Source organism: Otolemur garnettii, unplaced genomic scaffold, assembly GCF_000181295.1.
Source record: "Otolemur garnettii isolate 467f Iridium unplaced genomic scaffold, OtoGar3 scaffold00038, whole genome shotgun sequence".
In the NCBI taxonomy this organism is placed as follows: Eukaryota; Metazoa; Chordata; class Mammalia; order Primates; family Galagidae; genus Otolemur; species Otolemur garnettii.
The window spans coordinates 11,023,133-11,044,892 of NW_003852433.1; the positions used below are offsets into that span (position 1 = coordinate 11,023,133).

The window sequence follows — 21,760 nt, forward strand, 5'->3', positions numbered from 1 at the left end:
GCATCACAGCTCACAGCAACCTCCAACTCCTGGGCTCAAGTGAGTCTCCTGTGTCAGCCTCCCAAGTAGCTGGGACCACAGGAGCCTGACACAACGACCGGCTATTTTTTTGGTTGCAGGCGTTATTGTTGTTTTGGTGAGCCCAGGCTGGATTCGAACCTGCCACCTTAGGTGTATGTGGCTGGCACCTTAGCCACTTGAGCCACAGGTGCTAAGCCAGGAGCAGTCACTTTTAAATGCTGCATGTTGGAGAATCCAGGCTGTTCGGCTTGCTGCCCTGAAGGAAGGTTTTAAAGAGGCCAAGTTCCCCAGTCCAGCCTCCATCTGGACCAGCCAGTCAGCCTTGCCCTGTGCTCTCAGAGCCCCTCCCACTTGCAGGCCACAGAGTTAGTTACTAGGTGCCATCACAGCAGTCACCCATTCAGAGATTATGCGAATTCTGATAAGTAGGATAGATGTGGGTTTTAGCCCACTTTTCAAGATGAGATAGCTGAGGCTCAGAGAGGTGAAGCAACTTCCTCAGGACCACACAGCACTGACCACAGGATGCTGTCCTGGTCCTATCTAGAAGTCCCCCAGTGCGTGTCAACAATTAAAGGGAAACCAAAAGAATGTGGCCAGAGGAATAGAAGTCAACTTCAACCCTAGAGAATCAGCTTAATTGCAGGGGACAGAGAAAAGAGTCTTTCTGTGGCAAGCCTAAGTTTTACAATTACCATGCCAGTCAACCTCTACTGAGTGCTCTGGGTGGGTCTGGGCCCACACTAAATCTTTATGTTAATTAATTAATTTGCTCCTCAACAGCTCCTGTTTTCTTGATAAGGAAACCAAAGCTCAGAGAGGCCTGGTCACTTACCCCAGGTCACATAATGAGCAAATAACAAAGCCCAGACAGGCCCCCAAGCTCCTGTCATTCACCTCTACTGACTTGGTAGATTACATTGTTGGCCACAGTGTACTTGGCCTCTAGCCTGAAAATACTGGAATATTTTCTCAGAGTCTGAAAGCGAAACTGAACCCCTGAGATGTCATTTCCTAAGGATGGGACCCCTGGTCTGGTGCAGCTAATGCGGTGACCTTGAGGGATGCCAGGCACTGAGATGCCCACGTCCCAGCATCATTCGACAACAAGGAGTCCTCTCCTGGTTACAGAGGGCCACCTCATGTGCTTTGTGGTTCTCACCCTCCTTCTTCTATCACCTTGAATACAAACCAGTTATCTTGGGTCACCTCTAGCTCTTCCAGTTTTGCTCTCAGTGGAATTTATTTGAGGGGAGGAATTGAAGGGAAAAGGGGCATAATCAAAGGCTGCTTTCCACCTACAACTCTCTTGTGAGAGTTACTCATCTCTGAATTGCCAGCATTTAGTTTAGAGGTTGTCCCAGGGTGGGCCTTGTTGGAATAGAGGAAGGAGGAAGGGAAAAAAAAAAAAAGAGGGGAAAAGGGGAAGGAAAGAAGGAAGGATGGAAGGAAGGTGTCCTTCCCCTGCTGACCCCGCAGTCTGCGGCAGCTGACCTTAGCCCACCTTTACATTCTGGGTATTTCCTAACTCCCCCCACACTTGGGCAAGACTGAGATATTCCAGCAAGACCCCAGAGCTCCCCCAAGTAGAAAGACAGAGGCTCCATCAGAGAGGAAGCAAGGATCCCACTTTGCGCCCCTGCCCCCAAGCCACTGCTCGTGATCTTCTCTGCACCCTTGATCCTCATCTCCCAGAGAAGAAAGAGAGGGAGGGATGAATGCCCCCACCCCCACCACGACTACTCTCCCCATAGTGGAGAGGGCGGCCAGCTCAGTTTTTGCTCAGCCAGATGAAGGCTGTTAGAATCCTCCCCATTAGAGCCGACCTCGGAAGGATAAATAACAGCTGATTCCAGGACAGTCTGAGTCAGAGGATCTCCTCCCAGCCTGCACTTGACGTATCTCGTAGCTTAGAATCCCTCTGCTGGGGCACTTTTTAGCTAAGGAGCTGAACGGAATAACTCAGCCTTCCCATTGAACTCAGCACAATTTTCCATTCTTATCTTGACCACTCAACCGTGGGCAGCTGGCTGACCCAGCCCAGCCCTTCTGGGGTATTACTCTTGTGTTGTGCCCTCTTTCCATCCATGAGGTGGGACAATTAAGTTCATGAACTCATCCTAGAAAAGGTGCTACGTACCTCACTGCTGAATATCACTATGGTCACCTTCACAGTGTTCCTTCCCTTTGGCCATCTGGTGACCATAGTGATATTCAGCAGTGAGGTATGTAGCACCTTTTCTGAGATGAATTCATGAACTTAATTGTCAGACCTCGTATGTCCCTGCCCTCTTGTCAGGTGGAAGCACCGACCCCTCATTCTGGGAAAGAGCTGTAAATAAGCCCAGCTGCCCACCCACTAAAAATTGCACGCAACCAGAGGGCTTCTCACCATCTTTCACACCATAAATTATTTCCTGAGATCCATTCAGCCTCTGACACCGTCCCCAGCACTGGGGATCCAATGGTAAACCCCACACAGAGTCAGAGATAAGAAATGAATGATAAACAGACACATGCAATCATCTGAGAGTCTGATTCATGCTATGAAGGAAATAAAACAGTGATCTGATGGTTTGGGGTAGAGCATTATGTCAGGGAAATCAGGGAAGGTCTTTCCGAAGAGGCAACATGTGTGCTGTGGCCAAAAGCTGCCAACCAGGTGGATTCTAGGAAGGCCCTGAGTGCAGTGAGTTGGGGGAGAGTGGGAGGCAGTGAAGTTGGACACGCACATGGGGCCACCAAACATCCTACTGCCATCCTTCTCCCCGTGCCCATTCGTATCAGCTCCTTAAGGCTGTTGTAATAAATCATCCCAAACTAGATGGTTGCAAACAAACCTTTACACCTTTATTCCGATAGTCCTGGCAATCTTAAGTCTGAAGTGGGTCTCAATGGGCTGCAATAAAATCAAGGTTTCTGAAGGGCTGTGATCCTTTCTGGAGGCCCTAGAGGAGCATCCATTTTCTTGCCCGTTCCAGGTTCTGGAGCTGTGTCCCTTGCATTTCTCGGCTTGCAGGCCCCTTCCTCCTCCTTTAACACCAGAAGTATAGCATCTTGCTTCCCTGATCATGTCGCCTTCTGGAGTCAAATCTCTCTCCCTGCCTCCCCCTTATAAGCAAGCGTACATCAGTACATTTAAGGCCCACAAAGGTAACCTGAGGTAGTCTACCCACCTCCAGGTCATTAACATCCCATCCCATCCGCACAGGACCCTTTTCCATATAAGACAGTGGTTCTCAACCTTCCCAATGCCTCCCAATGCCATGCCCTTTAAATATAGTGAAAGGTGACCCCCAACCATAAAATTACTTTCATTGCTACTTCATAACTGTAAGTCTGCTACTGTTATGAATCATAATGTAAATATCTGATATGCAGGATGTATTTTCAATGTGACAAAGGAATTGCAACCCACAGGCTGAGAACCGCTGATATAAGGAAACATACAAACATACGTAAGAGCTCAAGGCTTTGAGGCCATGATTCTGTCTATCGCACTTGTCGAACCAACGGCATTGAGCAGTGTGCATCCAGGCCCTGGCTGACCACTGGCTGTCTCGTCACCATCCCCATATGGTCCTACTGGACTGAGTGCAGTGGCCTTGCCTCTGGCCCCTCCACTCCCCCACCTTACCACTCACCAGCCACCTATTTGGGCCTGAGTTTCCCCATCTGTAAAAACGAGATGAGCTCTAAAACTCCTTCCAGAAAAACCACTCCATTTCCGGGCGAAGGCTACAACCAGTGCGTTCATTGTAGGCCAAGCTGCACCTAGCGTGTGTGTGCTACCCCTTCCGACATCTCTAGAGCATTGCTCCAAGGGGAGACTTTGAACATCCTTTTAGGTCAACCTGAAGTTGAGGGTCACATGCAGTTGTCCTTTGGGTTTTACTTGCCCCTCAGAGTTTTCTGAAAAAGTGAATTTGTGACAACACAGAGAAATCAAGAGATTTCACATAAAAAACTGGTTTCCAACCTCTCAAAAACAGAACATATATATATGTATATATGTATGTATATATCAATATATCAATACCAAAAGTGCTGTTAAAAGCAAAATTCACATCCTAGCTTGGCCACCAGCAATAGGATCTAGGAAAGAGCTGCCCTAGGCACTCCACACTGCTGGGCCACACGTTGCTGGACCCTGCAGGCGTGTGAGTCTGAGAACCCGGCCGGCTTTTGTGATAGTAACAATGAAGAGCCATGATTGGAACTGAGCTCAAAGACCCTCGCCTCACTCCTCAGCTGCAGCATGTACGAGAGACTCTCTGTTCTCAGAAGCATACTTTTGGCAGGGCGTGGTAGCTCATGCCTGTAATTCCTGCACTCTGGGCAGCCCACGGGGGAGGATCTCCTGAGCTCAGGAGTTCCAACCTGAGCAAGAACAAGACCCCTTCTCTACTCAAAATAGAAAACCTAGCAGGCGTGGTGGCAGGCACCTGTAGTCCCAGCTACTCAGGAGGCTGAGGCAGGAGGATCCCTTGAACCCAGGAGTTTGAGGCTGCTGTTAGCTAGGGTGATGACGCTGCACTCTACTCTGGGTGACAAGGCAAGACTATCTCAAAATTAAAAAGAAAAAAAGAAAGCATACTTTTATATTTAACAAGAACTCCCCCCACCCTAAGCAGGATGGACTCTAGGAGAAAAACTTTTCAGAGTCCCCAGATCTGGTCTCCACAGCCCCAACGCTTTCCTGCATTAACCCAACTCCCCAATCCCAGTGCAGGCAGAGGCAGAGGCAGAAACCCAAGACGGCTGGGGTGTGCAGGGCAAGGAGAAGTGGCAGTTGGAGAGAGTGGAGGAGGGGTGGTGGTGTCTGCTGAAAGGCTGGGCAGGGCCTGCTGCCAGGACCAGCTGCTCCTGGGTGGCCTCCTTGCCTGGTTGAGCAGAGCAGGCGGCAGCCCTGCCTCCCTAGGCCCAGCACCCAGGCCTGGCCCACCTGCTCCCCTCCCGAGTCCCTGGTTCCAGTAGTGCCTCACATGTGGGGTCAGGCTTCCTGTGGGGTCAAGCCAGCCATCTCCATCACTCCTGTGCAGGAGGTCGGGGACCTGGCTCTCAGAAGCCTCTGCTAGAAGGAACTGGCAAAGCTCAGAAGGTTTAGAGACGCAAGACCGACTCTTGGCTTGGGTAGGATCATCCAGCTAGTGAAGTGGAAGAAAAAGGATTTAGTTTAATTCTTGCCAGAAAGCATAGGAAATGCTCCGCAGGAGGGAGGCGGAGCCACACCTGGCCTTACAGGAGCTGGAGGAAGGAAAGGAGAGCAGGCGGGGTGGTGTTTCTAACCCAGAGGAAGCTTGCTGCCTGCTGCTACAGCCCAGACTGACAGCTCCCAGGGAAAGGGCCTCCCAGCATGTCTGGGCGCCCCCCCCCCCATTGTGCTTCTGACAATGCAGATTCCAAGGCTCCCCCTAAAGCCACTACTCAGACTCTCCCAGGGATGGCTTCAGGAATCTGAATCTTAATGAGCCCCTTGGTTGATCTGGATGCTCCCTGTAGTTTGGGAGCCACCAAATATGACCACATGACACTTCTGGGGACACTGATCCACCAGAATGCTGAGGGTGCTGGCCTGGGGCGGGGGGTCTTTTCCAGAGGGGTGAAGACAGCTGAGAGTGAGTAGGAGCCACTTAGTAAAGGCCAGTTCCTCAGTTCCCTCTGGGTATAAGGGACAGTGAGCAGAGAAATCTCTGCAGAGACCCTTGGGTGGGTGGTACTGGAACAGGGATAAAGAGGGACTCAGAAACGAGACATTAGAATGGTCAGCTGCATCCAAACCAGTGCATCTCAGTGGAGAGGAGGGTCATTTTGCTTCCCAGGGCACATTTCACAACATCTGGAGGCATCGTGGGTTGCCTTCATTTGGCAAGAGATGTTGGATTACCTGGTCTGCAGCCTCTGGCTGGCTTAGAGCATCCTAACCAGTTTTACCTACCTGTTTCAAAAACGGAAGGATCTGGGCAGACCATCCATCAGACCTAGTTTCAAACCCCAGCTCCACTGTGTGCTTGCTGTGGGACCTTGGGAAACTTACATAACCTCTCTGGGTTCAGTTTTTTCATCTGTAAAATAGAGCTATTAATGTCTGCTGAAATTAAGTGAAACAACTTTGGTGCAAATATCTGGTATGTTACAGATGCTTACAATACATTGCCTTCCCCCCTGCCCCACTGAGTCCTCATTTATGGTCATGTGATATCATAGGATCTGGAGTTTCAGGGCTGAAAAGGAGCTGAGTGACATTTAGAGTGGCCCTCTCAACAGACAATTCCTCTGTTTATCACCACGTAGGCAAGCCATTGACTTGGGAAATGTCTGTAATCAAGAACCACTCTGGGTATGTTTTGGTGACATTTTAGAGAGGGCAAAACAGAATGTTCCTTCTGACAAACGCAAACCTCTCCAAGCAAAAGAGTGGAAGCGGCTGTGACGTGGACCACAGGGGCTCTGCGGAACACAGCAAGGACTGGGGCCAGTGAGGGCCCAGAGGGGCATGTGAGGGCTGTGCACTGGGAGCTTGGGCCCTGGCTTCTGGTTCAGCCCAAATGTCTGCCATGGCACCAGAGAGGAGGACGGAGAAGTCCCCAAAGCTGGGAACATAGAACAGAGGGCCAGACGAGGACCAGCCTTAATGCCTGGGACCAAAACCAAGAAAAGCCTCAGAGCAAGCTGCGTTGCCCATGTTGGGGGAGAGACAGGTGCCACAGTCAGAGTAAAATCAGGTGGCAGGGCCAAAAGGGATAGGCTGTTGGGAAGCAGGAGGGCAGCACCCAGAGGGCGGCTGACCAGGGTGAGGCCGGGTTGACCCAGCCACCTGGGCTTGATCCCTAAGCCTGGAGAACCTTGCTGAGAGGGTCTAACACTGAGCCTGCTAGAGTTTAAGAGCAGGGAGCCAGGGAAGCTTAGTGGTGAAGAAGTCAGGCTCTAGCAGCAGGAGCAAGCCTGGGTTTGAAGCCACCGTCACAAGCTGTGTGACTTGGGCTAGTGACCTAATAACCACTCTGATGATAATGGTGGCAGGGAAGGTGCTGAGGATGGTCATGATGAGAGGAGGAGGAATATGACATGATGGTGATGACGCAACAGTGGTGGTGATGATAATGAAGGTGACAGGTGATGAATTGATGATGAAGATGATGAGGATGATGATGAGGGTGACATGGTGGTGATGATGGCTCTGCTCATGAGAAAAAGTTGGGTGATAATGATTACGGTGATCACAATGGTAATAGTGATGGTGGCTATAAGGTGATAATAAAAATGATGGTGACGAGGGTGGTGATGAGGAGGAGGAGGAGAGCCCCTGCTTTGGAATGGATGTAAAGAGTGGGCTAGAATATCGGTCTTTGCCGCAAACTCACTGTGTGACCACGAGCACTTCAGCTTCCCTCTGCCTCCCTACCCCATCCAGAAAATGGTGCTTAACAATCATGCCTTCCTCATTGTCGCAAGGATTAAGTGGTTTAAATATGTATATAAAGTATTTGGCACGTAGCAAGTGCTTAATAAACCCTAGTTATCATCATTAATAGTCTTATTATTTTTGTTGCCACATTCCCTTATGTTTTCAGATTCATTCTGTTTATCCTGACCTGGTATTATTCAAAGCCCAAAGCCTTAGTCAAGGTTGAGATAATGACTGATCACTCCGGCTCACAGAACTTCTCTATCCCCCCCCACCTCCTGCGTTTTCCACCTTAAAGGTCATGGGCATTACATTGTTCAGGGGTTCACAGTATGTGGGATTCTATGAGGAGATGGGCCTTCTGGGTCCTCAGATCTACAGAATGGGGAAGGGGAAGGATGAGAAAAATCCATGTTGCACCCATCCTTAAACAATGTCCACAAAGATGGAGGTGTGCCAGCTGTCGATGTCAACTTGGAAGAGGTCACTTTTGTGCTTGACAGCGGGGCTGCCTTCCTGGGTGTCATCGGCAATCATAGGCAGTGGCAGGCCGGGGCCCCAAAGCTGGCTAGCTCCAAGTAGGGTCATATGTGTGGGCCTCTGAGCCTCTCTACGGACTCACAACTTCCAGATCAAAGCAGCCAGAAGTCACTCCTGATGCCATGCCGTTCCTCACTTGCCCCACCTTGCCTTTCAGAGATTTGGACAGCAAGTCACACAAACCTCTGCCCCTGGGCATGGAAAACGACCGCGTCTTCAATGACCTGTGGGGGAAGGGCAACGTCCCTGTCGTCCTCAACAACCCATATTCAGAGAAAGAGCAGGTAAGTGGGCACCCCCAGGCTCCCACGCCTCCCCCCACCCTCCCAGGTGGGCAGCTGAGGGGAAGGAAGCCAAATCCTGAACTGTGTTGGGATGGACGCCAGCCACCAGGACTGGGAGCTAGCTGGGGAGGCTGAAGCTGGGGGCACTTATCACGGAATATGGATCTTGGCTTTCTTTTTGTTCTGTTTTGTTTGTGAGCTTGCCACTTTTCAAATTTTAATTCTATTTCTACCCAGAAAGGCATTCACATGGTTCCAAATTAATAAGATGTAAGAGATAACAAGGTGAAAAGCTTTCCTCTCTCCCCTAATCCCAGCCACATGGTTTCTCTCCCCAGAGGTGAGCAATGTTAGTGGGGTTTGTGTGGTTTTACTGTATTTTATGCATAGACAAACAAATGTACACACACATATTATTTTTCGTGTATTTTACACACATGTGAGCACGTGACACACATCATGTTGCAACTTGCTTTTTCACTTATCAGCGTAGCTTGGAGGTTTGTTCCAGTTAGTGGGTAAGAGGGTCCTTGTCCTTTCTTTGACAGCTGCATAACATTCTGTTGTATGACCATGCCGTCATTTATTGAGTCAATCTTTCACAATGGACATTTGGGCCTTTGTTAATGTATTGCTGTGACAGTGCCATAGTGAGTGACATTGTGCTATGAATAGTCCAGTTGGCACACGGGTAGGCTTATCAATAGAATAAATTCCTGGAATGGAATTATTGGGTCAAAGATCATATACATTGTGATGTGGGTGGAAACTGCTAAATTGCTCACCACAGCGGTTGGTCCAACCCTACCAGCTAAGTAGGAGACTGTCTGTTTCCTTGCAGCCTCGCCAGCTTCATCTGTTATCCAACTTTTTAGTCTTTGCCAATATTCTCAGATGTGTTTTGGCAGCTGAGTCCATATTATTTCCCATGAGTGGCTAGATTTGACCAGAGATCAGCAGTCCTTTTTCTTACCTACGGGGGCAGCTGACAGACCAGGCCTGACCAACCCTCAGGAAGTGTGTAGATGTTCTGTCCATCCTCTACATTGCCTGGGTGGGATGACCAACGGGAGATCAGAACAGGAGGGCGGCCCAGGAGATGACCTGCCTCCTTTTCCTTGTGTTTGACCTATGAGTAACACTTTTCACCATGGGCTCATCTATTTTTCTTTTTCTTTCTTTTTTTTTGAGACAGAATTTCACTCTGTCACTCGGGGTAGAGGGCCATGGCGTCATAGCTCACAGCAACCTCAAACTCTTGGGCTCAGGCGATCCTCTTGTCTCAGCCTTTTGTTTTGTTTGTGGATGGGTGCCACCATACCCAACTGGTTTTTCTATTTTTGGTAGAAACGACGTCTCACTTTTGCTCAGGCTTGTCTCAAACTCCTGAGCTCAGGTGATTCACCAGCCTCGACTGCCCAGAGTGCTGGGATTACAGCATGAGCCACCACACCCGGCCTCCCTACAGCTCATCTAAACAGAGACTCAGCCCTCTTTGCAAAGGGAAGGACGGAGGAGCCCTCCAGATCCTTGGTGGAAACTATTTTCCTTAGCTACTGACAGCTGGCCAGAAAGATAAGGAAATCAGTGATTCCCTTGTAGGTCAGACCCTTGGTTCTGCAAGCTGGCTCTTTCTCTGGCCCAGCAATGATACCTGGAAGTGTTTGGTGGGAGAGCAGAACTGTAGATGCTTATTATGCTGTCCTTAAAAATCAAGGCCACACTGTGAGCACCAGTATAATTTTAAAAAGTCTTTTCATTTTCTTTCTTAATTGAAAATGAAAGGGGTGGATAGAAAGAGGCAGCCTCAGGCCAGATCCAGGCTGTAGACATGAACTGTCAGGTCTATAATGTATTCTCCTAAGAGATAATTTATAGTTATATTTCAAATTTATTGCCAGTGTTTCAGATTTTTACATAAATATCTCTACAACTTCTCTTTAAAAATGTATACAATATGATCACATTGAGCCTATATTCTGATGGGGCAATGATCTACATAGGCCTGGACATGGTTCTCCAGTTTGCCACAACCCCCACCACTCCCAGATGTCTTCCTTTCCTTAAGGCCAACTGTCCATTGTCATGTATGCTAGCATTAGTACTTCTGGTTTTTTAATAATTAGGATGAAAGTTAAATTTTTTTGTACCCATGTCTTTATTATTATAAGTGGCAGGTAAAGACAGACCAAGAGGTTCATGTGTTTCACGAAAGATTTTTTTGTGAAAATGAAACAAACCATCTCCTATAGTTACTTTTATATGTTTTATAGGCAACCAAGTGTCATGTTTTGAAATTGCCCAGCCTGCTTTCCTGATTGGTCATACCTACCTGCCACCTGTAGATATCAGAATTTCTAATCCCTGATCTGCAGTGGTTACAGGGAAGAAGCAGGGTTATAGGGAAGAAGCAGAGGAGGCCTCGACCCCACAAAAAACACACTGGGCGTCTGCAGAACTGCCGCTGCATTCCTGCCACTGCAGAATTCTGAGCAATGGTGGGACTCTGGCCATTTTCTTTCATGCCATGCACCTCAGTGAGACCAAGCTTGCAAAACTTGACCTTGAGCAGACCTAAAGAGTGGGGTTCAATATCAACGACAGGGCAGAATTGATAGGAGGTTCTCTGGCCTTCTTTGCAGGGCATCATGATGCAAAGACAGGAAGAGGTACTGAAAACTTGTCTTAGGGCCTCTGCTAAAATGGAAATTCCATTTCCTTGGAGAAGACAAAAAAGACTTTAAGGATGCTAGAGAAAGGGGGAATAACTGAGCCTCCCAAGGTTAAGTGAGTCTACCAAGGAGTTTTAGGCTAGACAGCTCGTGGGAGCAGGACGGATAGACCAGCATGGTTGGGATTTTTGTTCACCTTTGCTCAATGTAGAATTTGACCCAAAAAGATTCAAAATCACAGCCTGCAGGATCATCCTGGCTCTGCTGTGTGAGATTCAATTTTCCAAATGCCTCTCAGAAATAGAGCTGTCAGGAGGCAGAGACCGAGCACTCAAGTTATATTTGAGTCCCAGCTCCAGAGCTAAGGAAGCTGCCCTGATACTGCCTGCTAGACGTCTCTGTAGGCAGAGCCTTCAGAAATATTTCCTGGACTGAGCAAATTAATAAAAAACACAGTGTTCTTTTTTCCATCCTGAACAACCATCTCCTGTAGTTAGTTAGCCTTGGCTCTACCTGCTCAATGGAACTTTACCTGGAGCTCCTGGTATCACCTTGCACCTCCCGGTTGTAACCCACATTTGCTGCTCATTTAAATATCCACAGGGGGCTTAGCGTTGGTAATAACACAAAGAGGGACTCAGCCCCTACCTGCTCTCCTGAGTCCAGAACAGGCAGGTTGGGGTCTCAGCTGGGCGAGACAACAAGGCAGCTGTAAGGATGGGGAGAAGGCAACAGAGCACAAGGGAAGCAGGGCGGATGCAGGTTAGACATGCCGAAGGACTTTCTAATTCAGACTATTTGCTCCCAGAAGGAACAGTGAGGTGTGTCCCTTTTGGAATCTCAGAAGGGACTCCCACCTTCTTCAATGCTCTTATTTGTGTAAATTTAAAGAAAATCAGCCACAGAGGCACCTTCTTTTAAATCCATTTCAAATAGCTGAGACATGAACCTTTACGTAATGGTTATTTTTCTTGCCAATAGTCTGGGTGGGAGGGTCATCTGTGGGTGTGGCCAGGGAGACTTAGGTCTCCAGCCATAGAGTCTAGAGTGTGTGGTTAACTGTATGACCCCCATAATACTTTAACACTCCCTTGCAAATTGTGTCTGGCCGGGGATAGTAGCCTGAATGAATATCACTTCAGCTGTCACTCCTCTAATACACCAGAGCGTGGCTCTGGTAGAAGTAAGGATGAGCAAACAGCCCTCCCTGCCCTTGAGACTCTGACGGGTACATCTGGGGAGAGACGCATATAAAGGGCAATTAGTGCCAAAAAATAGAGAGGGAGATAAAACACTGTGGGAATATAATTACCATGGCAGTAGGTCCTAGGAAAACTGTACCCCAATAAGGGATATTTGTCCTGGGTTTTGAAGATCAAGTAGGACTTTGTCTAGAAAAAAGGAAGGAGAGTATTATAGTGTATGTGACAGTTGTGGCTGATACACTGCATATTTTTTCTTGCTGAGGATCATGATTGGTCCTCTGCAGTTGTCTTTAGTGCTAATACCACCTCAGACACATGTGGAGTTTCAACACCTTCTAGTATTTGACACTTCCTCATAATAATCGTCTTAAGTTGAAACGCTACCTTAGATAAATAACTCGAGAAGCTGCTGTTGGTCCATTCTCCCCGAAAAACCTTGGCATTTGAATTCAGCCCTTCTCAGCATCTTTCCCTTGCCTGCCTAGTTTGCTTTCCTAAGGGAGAAGGGCTAGAACCGTGCCCTGCTTAGGGACAGAACACCTATTTTCAGATACTAATGAAGCATCAACAAAACCTTTAGTGGGTACAGGGGGGGACAGCTGTGGACCCCAGAAGATGGTATTCCCATTTGGGTTTCTCTTTCTTATCCATCCTTCCTGCTGCCTTTACTACTCTCTCTAGGAACCAGATAGTCAGATAGACGACTGTGACATGGAGATCCCCCCTCCCCCATCATCCTTGTCCATCAGTCAATTCAATGTAACATACGTGATTTATGCCTCCTGGGTCCAGGCTCTAGGAATAAACAGAGGGAAGAACAGAAAGGCCTTGAGTGAAAAGGTAGGAATTTTGGGTGGCACCTGTAGCTCAAAAGAGTAGGGCGCCGGCCCCATATGCCGGAGGTGGCCAATTCAAACCCAGCCCCGTCCAAAACACTGCAAAAAAGAAAAGGTAGGAATTTTGAGGGCCTGCATTCTAAGCCCAGTTCTGTTACTTATTATTTGTTCATTGGTTCACCTCTCAAAGCTTCTGTTTTCTCATCTGAAAAATGGGCTACCATGAATGTTCAAGGAGCCAGGGAACATGCAATGGCCCAGCCCAGAGCACGTACCAAACAGTCATTTCCTAAATGTTGCTCAAAATTAAATGAAGCTGAACATGATCACTGCCCTGGAGGAGTTCATGGCTGCTCCACCCTCTCTTTTTATTAAATTTTTGCCTCAGCTTCTGGAAACTTCTAGAAACTTCCACTCCCAGGTCACACTCCAGATAGGGACACACACATCAGTCATCAATGTGACACTTGGGGTTTCATAGACTCATGCACAGATGTCACCCACAGAGACATTGTGGCTGGTGTTAACAGCTGCCATCGGTTCTATTTAGGCCAAAATCTCAGGGTGCCTGTTGGTTACTCCTGTCTCTAAATGTCTCTCTAAGCATTTGAGAAACCTCCTGTGTTTTGATTAATTTCTATCTTTAGGAGGGGCTCCAAATCCCTAGTTCTAGCTGCTCTTCAATTCCTTTTGTCCCTACCCACATGGGTGAGGCAGCCCTTGCCTTGGTGCAGCTTATGACCACAGTTAGACACCACCCAGGGTAGATTTTCCCAAAAGCATCTTCCGTGCCCCCTTTTCTCGGGTCACCAATGTTCCCAGGGAGCCCTCAAAGAGTGGACCCCCCCCCACAAAGATGTTTCCCAGAAATTCCTACTGAACCGAGTCTCCCTCCACCCCCAGGCCCTCTCCCTTCCTTGCACCCGGCCATCACCTAGGACTTTTAAAAGTGACTAAACCGAGAGACCAGCACCAAGTCCTGCTGCCCTGCGTGGTGGGAGGCAGGGTAGAGCCAGGAAGTGGGCCCTGAATTGTTGAGTGTTTGGGTTCAGCCCTGCTGGAATTTCCACATATTTTGCTAGCTGTTTGTTTTAATAGTAAGCATTTTCTTTCCTGCTTTTTCTGGAGAAAATAAAAAAATAGTGAGCATATTCAATGCAGGGCTGTCCCAACTGTTGTCCGGATGGGACAAGGACATTCCACCACTCTGCGTGTTCATTCATTCTGTGTCACCCCGGATCCAAACTCTTCTACCATGAAGGCCAAGCTGGGTCAAAGTCATCTCTTACCCTCTCTTTGCAAATCGATAATCAGTTGCCAAAACCCCCACCAAACAGAGACTCTCAGAGATTAAGAGACTCAACCCACTTCCTTGTTTCTGAAGGTCTCAGGATATTTTAAAAGATAAAGGAGCCAAAACAGAAACACACAACATATGCATTTTCATTATTTACATTTAGGAAGTTAGTGCCTTTCACAAATACACACAGTACAATGCAATAGCATGGGGGAGGCCACAAGATAATGCCGAGATTCATCTTTAAATTAATTCCTGGTGCACATACACATTCTGGTCTGATAATAGGACCAAGTTGAAAATTGGCTAGTAACATTGACTGTCCTGAAATGTCACTGTGATTTGGAGAAAGCATCAAATCTTAAAGGTTCCCTTGTCCTCCAGACACCCCCAATCCCAAACCTGCACCCATCTTTTCTTGACTATCCTCCAGAGACTGTTGAATGAGGGAGGAGAGAGCAAAGAGAAGGGAGAAGAGAGAAGAAGGGAAGGAACATGCAGGAGAGTGACAGAGAGAGAGGGGAGGCAGGCGGAATAAGCAATGTCAAGCTTCCTTGGAGTTATTATAAAGAACAAATCACTTTAGACATAATGCCTTGAACACAGTACAAGGAAATTATACTCCAAGGTACTAAAGCACAGTTGGTTAAGTTCTGTAAGTAGCAATTTTTTAATTCCACGGATGGGTGGGTACCTGCTGGTTTGTGGGCTGGTTTATGGCCCTGGACCCTGAGCTGTCCCATCGCATAACCGGGTTATGCTTGCTGCCGGGAGAGGCAGTACCCACAGGTTGATGCCACTCCTCCCAGGGCTGCAGCGAAGGACACAGTGTGCAGCGTCTGGCCCCTGGTGTGCGTGGCCCTCTGCCCAGCTTAGTCCCAGCATGCTGCCCTCATTTTGGGACAAGCCAAGCAGGGCAGGTTGCTGCAGGCCTATAACAGGGGAGCTGTCACTGGCGCCAGCAGTGCAAAAATCAGAAGCAACTTGCTTTGTACAAGTTCGGGCCTTAGCCCCTGCCTCCTGAGTTTGCTAGGGCTGTTTCACAAAGCATCGCCAACTGGGTGGCTTAAGCAGCAGAATGTATTGTCTCACAGTTCTAGAAGCGAGAAGTCCAGAATCAAGATGTTGGCAGAGCTGGTTTCTTCTGAGGACTGGGGAGGAGAATGCAATGCAGGGCTCTCTTCTCGGCTTGGGGAAGGCTGCTTCACTTTCACCCCGTGTGCGTGTGTCCGTCTCCAAATCTTCCTTTGTTATGAGGACCTCAGTCCTATTGGAGAAGAACCTTAATGACCTTATTTTTAAATCGATGAATTCTGTAAAGATCCTGTCCTCAAAGAAGGTCACAGTCACAGGTAGTAGGGTTTAGGACATCAATGTGTGAACTGGGGTGGGGGGGAGTACAGTTCAGCCTGTCGTAGGTGCTGAGATGTTCTGCATCTCACAGATGCATCCCTGCCTGGCAGTAGCTCTCAGTCCTGGTTTCACCGTGAGACTGGTGACGGCAACGGCCCACTCCTGGGGAAGAGCAACCACTACTGGCCTCTGTTTTTCACTCTTCCTGATCCTCGGGCTAAGTTTCTGTCTTCCTGCCTAAAGCACCACCCTCCACCAGCCACATCCCAACACCTCCTGCTCCTCACTTTCTCACATCTGCCATAGGCTCACCATCCTTCACCCATGCACACCAGGAGCCCCCAAGTCCACGTTGACTTCATTATTTCTTCTCATCCTTTCACACCTGAGGCTCTCAGTTCCACTTCTGGCACCTCCAGCTGCCACCTCCTCCCTTTCTGTCCAGCTGCCTCTGTGGCTGCATTCCCCAGTTCCATGGCTTCTTGCCCATGTGGTTGTGACAGCGTCCTCCCTCACGAGGGTCTCTGCCTTCGCCCTTTCCCTCCCGTAACTCTTTTTTTTTTTTTGCAGTTTTTGGCTGGGGCTGGGTTTGAACCCGCCACCTCCAGCGTATGGGCCCGGTGCCCTACTCCTTTGAACCACAGGTGCCGCCCCCCTCCTGTAATTCTTACAATCAAATATTTCCTAAAACTCAGCTCAGATAAGGACACTTGCTCAGTCCAGCAGTTTTGGGGGCCCTTCCTTCTCTCCTAAATCAAGGTCAAAGTCTTTGGCCTAGTTTTTGAGACTCTACAATGTTGAAATTCTTTTTGACCCTGTATTAGTCTGCTCAGGATGTGATCACAAAGGACTATAGAATGGGTGGCTTATGCAACAGAAATTTATTTCTTTTAGCTCTGGAGGCTGGAAGTCCAAGAACAGAATACCAGTAGGATAAGGTTCTGGTAAGGCTCTTTTGAAGTCTTACAGACAGCAGCCTTCTCACTGTGTCCTTACATGTTGTAGAAAGAGAAAGAGAGATTTTCATTTTCTTATAAGGCCACCAGTCCTATCAGATTAGGGCCCCAGCCTATGACCTCATTTAACCTTAATTATAATACCTCCTGAGAATCCTGTCTCCCAACACAATCGTATTAGGAGTTAAGGCTTCAACATTTGACTGCAGGGGAGGGACATTAAGGCTAACACAGACCTCAAATGTTTATGGTGTGCATGTGGAGCACAGTTCTAAAGGCTGGGAAGAGAGAAAATTGGACAGTGGTTAGGCAGAAAACAAATACCATCTAAATAGCTATTTAGATACTGTGTTTCCCTGAAAATAAGACACTGTCTTATTATTTGTTTTTTCTCAAGAAGACACACTAGGGCTTATTTTCAGGGAATGTCTTATTTTTATTAAGTATAATACAACAATCTACATTTATTCAAATACAGTTAAGTCATCTTCTTTCTGGAACCTGACAGGGGGAGCCGACCTTGTTGGTGGGGCTGGTGCTAGTGATGCGTGAATTCCTTTCCCCTAGCCGTTTGCACGTGCGCAATAGGATGCCTGCCACCTAGGTTACCCACAGGCACACCTGCGCAAGTGCAAACGACTCAGAGAAAGGAGCTGTGGCAGATAAAAAGTATTCCAGTCTTCCTTACCGCTCTGTGCTGAAATGCAGGGCACGCCGATCACTAGGTCTTATTATGGGTTAGGGCTTATATTTAACAAATGCATAGAAATCCTGCTAAGGCTTATTTTTTGGGTGGTTCTTATTTTCAGGGAAACACGACATATATAAATCAATGTAAGATATAGAGACATCGATATATACACACACATAGATATACACATCTGCTCACAATAACTGTAGCCACAGATAAGTACCATGAGGAAAAACAAAGGTAAAAGTAGTTAGGGAACAGAGAATAGCAGGGAGGTGATGCTGTTTTAAAGAATGATCAATAAGGGCAGTGCCTGTGGCTCAATGGGTAGGACGCCAGCCCCATATACAGAGGGTGGAGGGTTCAAACACAGCCCCAGCCAAACTGCAAGAGAAAAGAGCCGGGCAATGTGGCAGGCGCCTGTGGTCCCAGCTGCTCTGGAGGCTGAGGCCGGAGAATCACCTGGGCCCGGGAGTTGGAGGTTGCTGGGAGCTATGTGATGCGACGGCACTCTACCCAGGGCAATAAAGTGAGACTCTGTCTCTACAAAAAAAAAAAAAAAAGAATGATCAATACATATCTTTAACACCACGATGTTTCAGCACTCAGTGGTCTACCTCTATAATTCAAGGCATTAGACCAAAAGTCTACAGACTTTTTCTATAAAGGGTAAGGTAAATATTTTCAGGTTTGCAGGCCAGTGGCATCAGACTCCATGCCATTTAATTTCTAACCACCTCTGCCTTTCCAAGTAAGAACAGCCACAGGCACAAAGTAGAAACAAGTGAGCTATGTCCCAGTAAAACCTTATGGACACTGAAATTTGAACTTCATGTAACTTTTATATTCCACAAGATAGTCTTCTTTTTGATTTTTGTATTCCATAATCTAAAAATGGAAAAATCCTTCTTAGTTCATAGGCCACACAAAAACAGGCAGCAGACCACAGTTTGCAGACCTCTGCTTTAGAGAACCCAGCCATGAGACGCTTTTCTCAGTTGTGGGTGGGATGCGAATCACTACATGTCTGAGGCCTAGCATGCTAGTCCCTGGCACACAGTAGGTTCTCTCCTAGGAAGGAGAGAAAAAAGGGAGAAAAAGAGAGAGAAAGGAAATCAGAGCTTTAGGATCCTACAAAGTAGAGTTTTCAGCTCCAGGCCCAGGTGCATTTCACCTCACCTGTTGTGTACTTGAGGACCTACTGTGTGCCGAGGACTAGTATTCTAGGCCTCAGACATGAGGTAATAGTCATCCCACAACTGAGAAAAGCATCTTACAGCTGCCTTCTCTAAAGCAGCAGTCTGCAAACCTGTTGATCTACTGCCTGTTTTTGTATGGCCCACGACCCAATTTTTTCCCAATTTTTAGACTATTGAATATAAAACTCAAAAGAAGAATAAAATATTGTGACACAAGAAGTCCGAATTTCACCTTCCTGTTTCTTTTTGGGCCTGGGCTGCAAATCCAGCCCTTGCATTTCCTCATTTGCCCTGCAGACTCCCTAAGCCAAACGAGGTGTCAACAAAGCTCATAGCCTCCTTTAAAAATTCCAGGTATCCCAGGGAGCTACCCAGAGCAAGCCAGCGTCTCCCACCACCTGAAACCTTCCCTTATCCCACTGCATGCACAAAACCAGGAAAGGACACGTGTATCCAAAGCCCATTTGTGTCCTGTCGCCAGTGTAATGCCTCACAAGTGCTACTAATCTGCATTTTGAGCAGGAGAACTTCAGTCCCACTCAGAAAAGTCATTTGCATCCTGCATGCAGCGCCCCTGACTGCTATATTAATCTCCCTGTTTGTCCCCTCCTGAGTCATCTAATATTACTGCTGGCTAATTAAAACATCAAAGCCCCAAGTACAACAGCCCTGCCAGAAGCCTCCTAATGCCTGGTTTCAAGGGTGCAATCCAGTGAAACCCAGGGTGGAAGGTGGCAGGGCTTGTGCTTGGGCAGCCAATTACTTGGCTCTTGAGGACCACCCCGCACACATCTGGAACCTCAACAGATGGCCGCTTTTATTAGGCCTGTTCTCGCTCTGCTCCCGCTCCCTGGCAATGAAGGCTGTCTGCAGCCACCCACCAGCCACACCCCACACCCCCTCCTCGTGCCTGGGCCCCCCTCCCCACCCTCTGGGTCCTGGGCCCTACCGCAGTGCCAATACCACATCTGTCAACCCCCCCACCCCACCCCACCCCCAGGATTCTGGCTTCTCCTCAGCCTCCAGGGTGTTAATGTGGGTGGAACAAGAGAGTTTCTAAACTGGCTGAATGAAACCTAATATTTAGGGAGAAGGGCTAGGGTGCCTTCCACACGAGCAAGGTAGGACTTTTGTTCTCAAAGATACAGGTTGTGGGCATGATCAGAGGAATGTGTCACCACAGGACCCTGCCCAAATGTGACTTCCATCAACTGTGTCCTGGAAGAGACAGGGACAGAGACAGAATCCTAAAGAAGTGTTCAGGGCATCTGGCCAGGCCTTCAAAGGAAGTGGCATCATTAGTGTGTGGCATCCTACAGAGACGTAAGTAGAATAACTGGAGTTCAGCAGGATAGAAAGTGTAATGAGGACCAAAGAAAGGAACTCACGTAAAGCATTCTCACGCTGCTCAGTGCAGTAGTACTAGAGGAATGATACCCGTATGGTAATAGTAGTATTAATGCTACAAGGTGGCTAGTGGTAGCATGATAGTAATCAGTGCTAACATTTAGGAGGAGACTACAGTCATCCAAGCGAGAGGTGGTCAGATTGCTGTCTGTAGCAAGGAAGAGTGGAGGGACTGTAGAGCTATTTAGAAAGCTGACCTGGAGGGAGTCGGGGATGTTTGGATATGGGAAACGAAGAAGGAGGAGGCTGATGTCAGGACAGCCCCCCCTGTGGTTTGTCCATCACAGGTAGATGACAGCCAAAGCACTGACCACCGGGGAGGAGCAGATCAGATCAGGGTGGGAAGACGTGGAAGGTCACAAGTCCTAGCACCTTCCATCTGTTCCCTGCTGTCGCTCCCTGCAGTCTTCCAGAACTATCTTCAATGGTGGCGTGCTGTTCCCCAGGATCCAACATGGCAGCATGAAGGCTTTAGCACAGACCTCCTATTCCACTGGCCATTAAGGTGGTCATCATAGGTCACCTCAGGACCTTTGCATGAGCTGTTCTCACTGCCTACAAGATCCAGCTTCCTCCTTTTGGTCTGACGAACACCTATTCATCCTCCTGGCCTTGACTTGGAAATAAGACCCTGTAGGTTAGCTGTGTCTCTGTGTGCACCCCCCACGCTGTCAGTGAATTGCACTTGTCTGCAATGGCTCATTCTATTGTTGGCACCCCCTACTGGGCTGTGCCTCCGTGGGGACACTGTAACCCTGGTCTTTGCTGCCTTTCCTGGCACGTAAGAGGTACTCAATGCACATATGTTGAATGAATGAAGGATTCCTAATGGACTATCCAGGAGGCACGCTAGTCGAGCAGTATAGTTTGGGAGTCAGGCTGCTTGAATTTGATTCCTAGACCCAGCTTACTAGCTTTGGCTAATTTATATAATTAACTCTTCTGGAATATTAAGGTTGCTGTGTGGCACATCATCAAGTGCTCATTTAATGATAGCTTTCACTATTAGTCCTTCAGAGTTCTCTGTGACTTCTGTCATGGACTTAGCCAATTTCATTGTCCTTCACAGCTGTCCTCACCAGCCTGAGTTCCTCCAAGCCAGTGAGAGATGAGCCCTGCCTCCTTTTTGATTTCATCACCTTGCACCCACCGTTGCCCATACACTGCAGCCACACTGGCCTCCTTGCCGGTCCTTTGAGCTTAACAAGCTCATTCCCACCTCAGGGCCTTTGCAGGTGCCTTTCTCCTTCTGCCATCACCTCCTCCAGTTTTCTGTTCTTACCACCTGAAATTATATTGTGCATGTATGAGTTTACTTATGTTTATCTCCACTTCTCCCACAGTAACACCCCAGAAGGGCAGTGACCCCGTCCGTGTTGTTCACTGCTGGATCCCCTGTGCCGGTTTGTTGAGCACATAGCAGGCACTCACTGAATGCTAGTTAAATGTGCAAGTGCCCTGTCTCAGGTCCCTGCCCACTGATCTACTCTTTGCATGACTGTCCCTCCACATGTCCCTCTCATCTCCTCCCCCCAACCCCCCACTTGGCTCTCACGTCAGGGTGTGCCTGATGCCTCGCCCTTGGAGTTGCTAAGGGACCTATACTCGCCTGATGCACGCATGTACCTCTGCCCGAGCAAGTGGAAAACTGCCCAGAAACATCCCAAACAGATGAGCTCCATATCAGTGGGAGCTAGAATGAGTAGGCTCACATCACCCAGCCTGGGACTCAGTCCCCTCACCTGCTTCTGGTCAATTTGTTGACAGAGATGAAGACACATGAGGGGTGGAAGGTGTTCAAGACAGAAGGGACAGTAAGTGCAGGCAGGAACAAACGTGGCATTTCTGACAATTTCTGACAGGCAGATACCTAAAATTTGGGGTCAATTTT

At 48.2% G+C, this 21,760-nt stretch overlaps 1 protein-coding gene across 1 annotated transcript in view; it reads left to right on the forward strand.

Moving 5' to 3' along the window:
• Positions 1-21,760, forward strand: part of NOS1 (nitric oxide synthase 1) — a 109,528-nt gene that overhangs the window by 33,891 nt on the left and 53,877 nt on the right. The window contains exon 3 of the mRNA XM_003789935.1: positions 8,127-8,253. Within this exon, the coding sequence (XP_003789983.1) occupies positions 8,127-8,253 (127 nt within the window). The remainder of the gene's footprint in view (positions 1-8,126; positions 8,254-21,760) is intronic.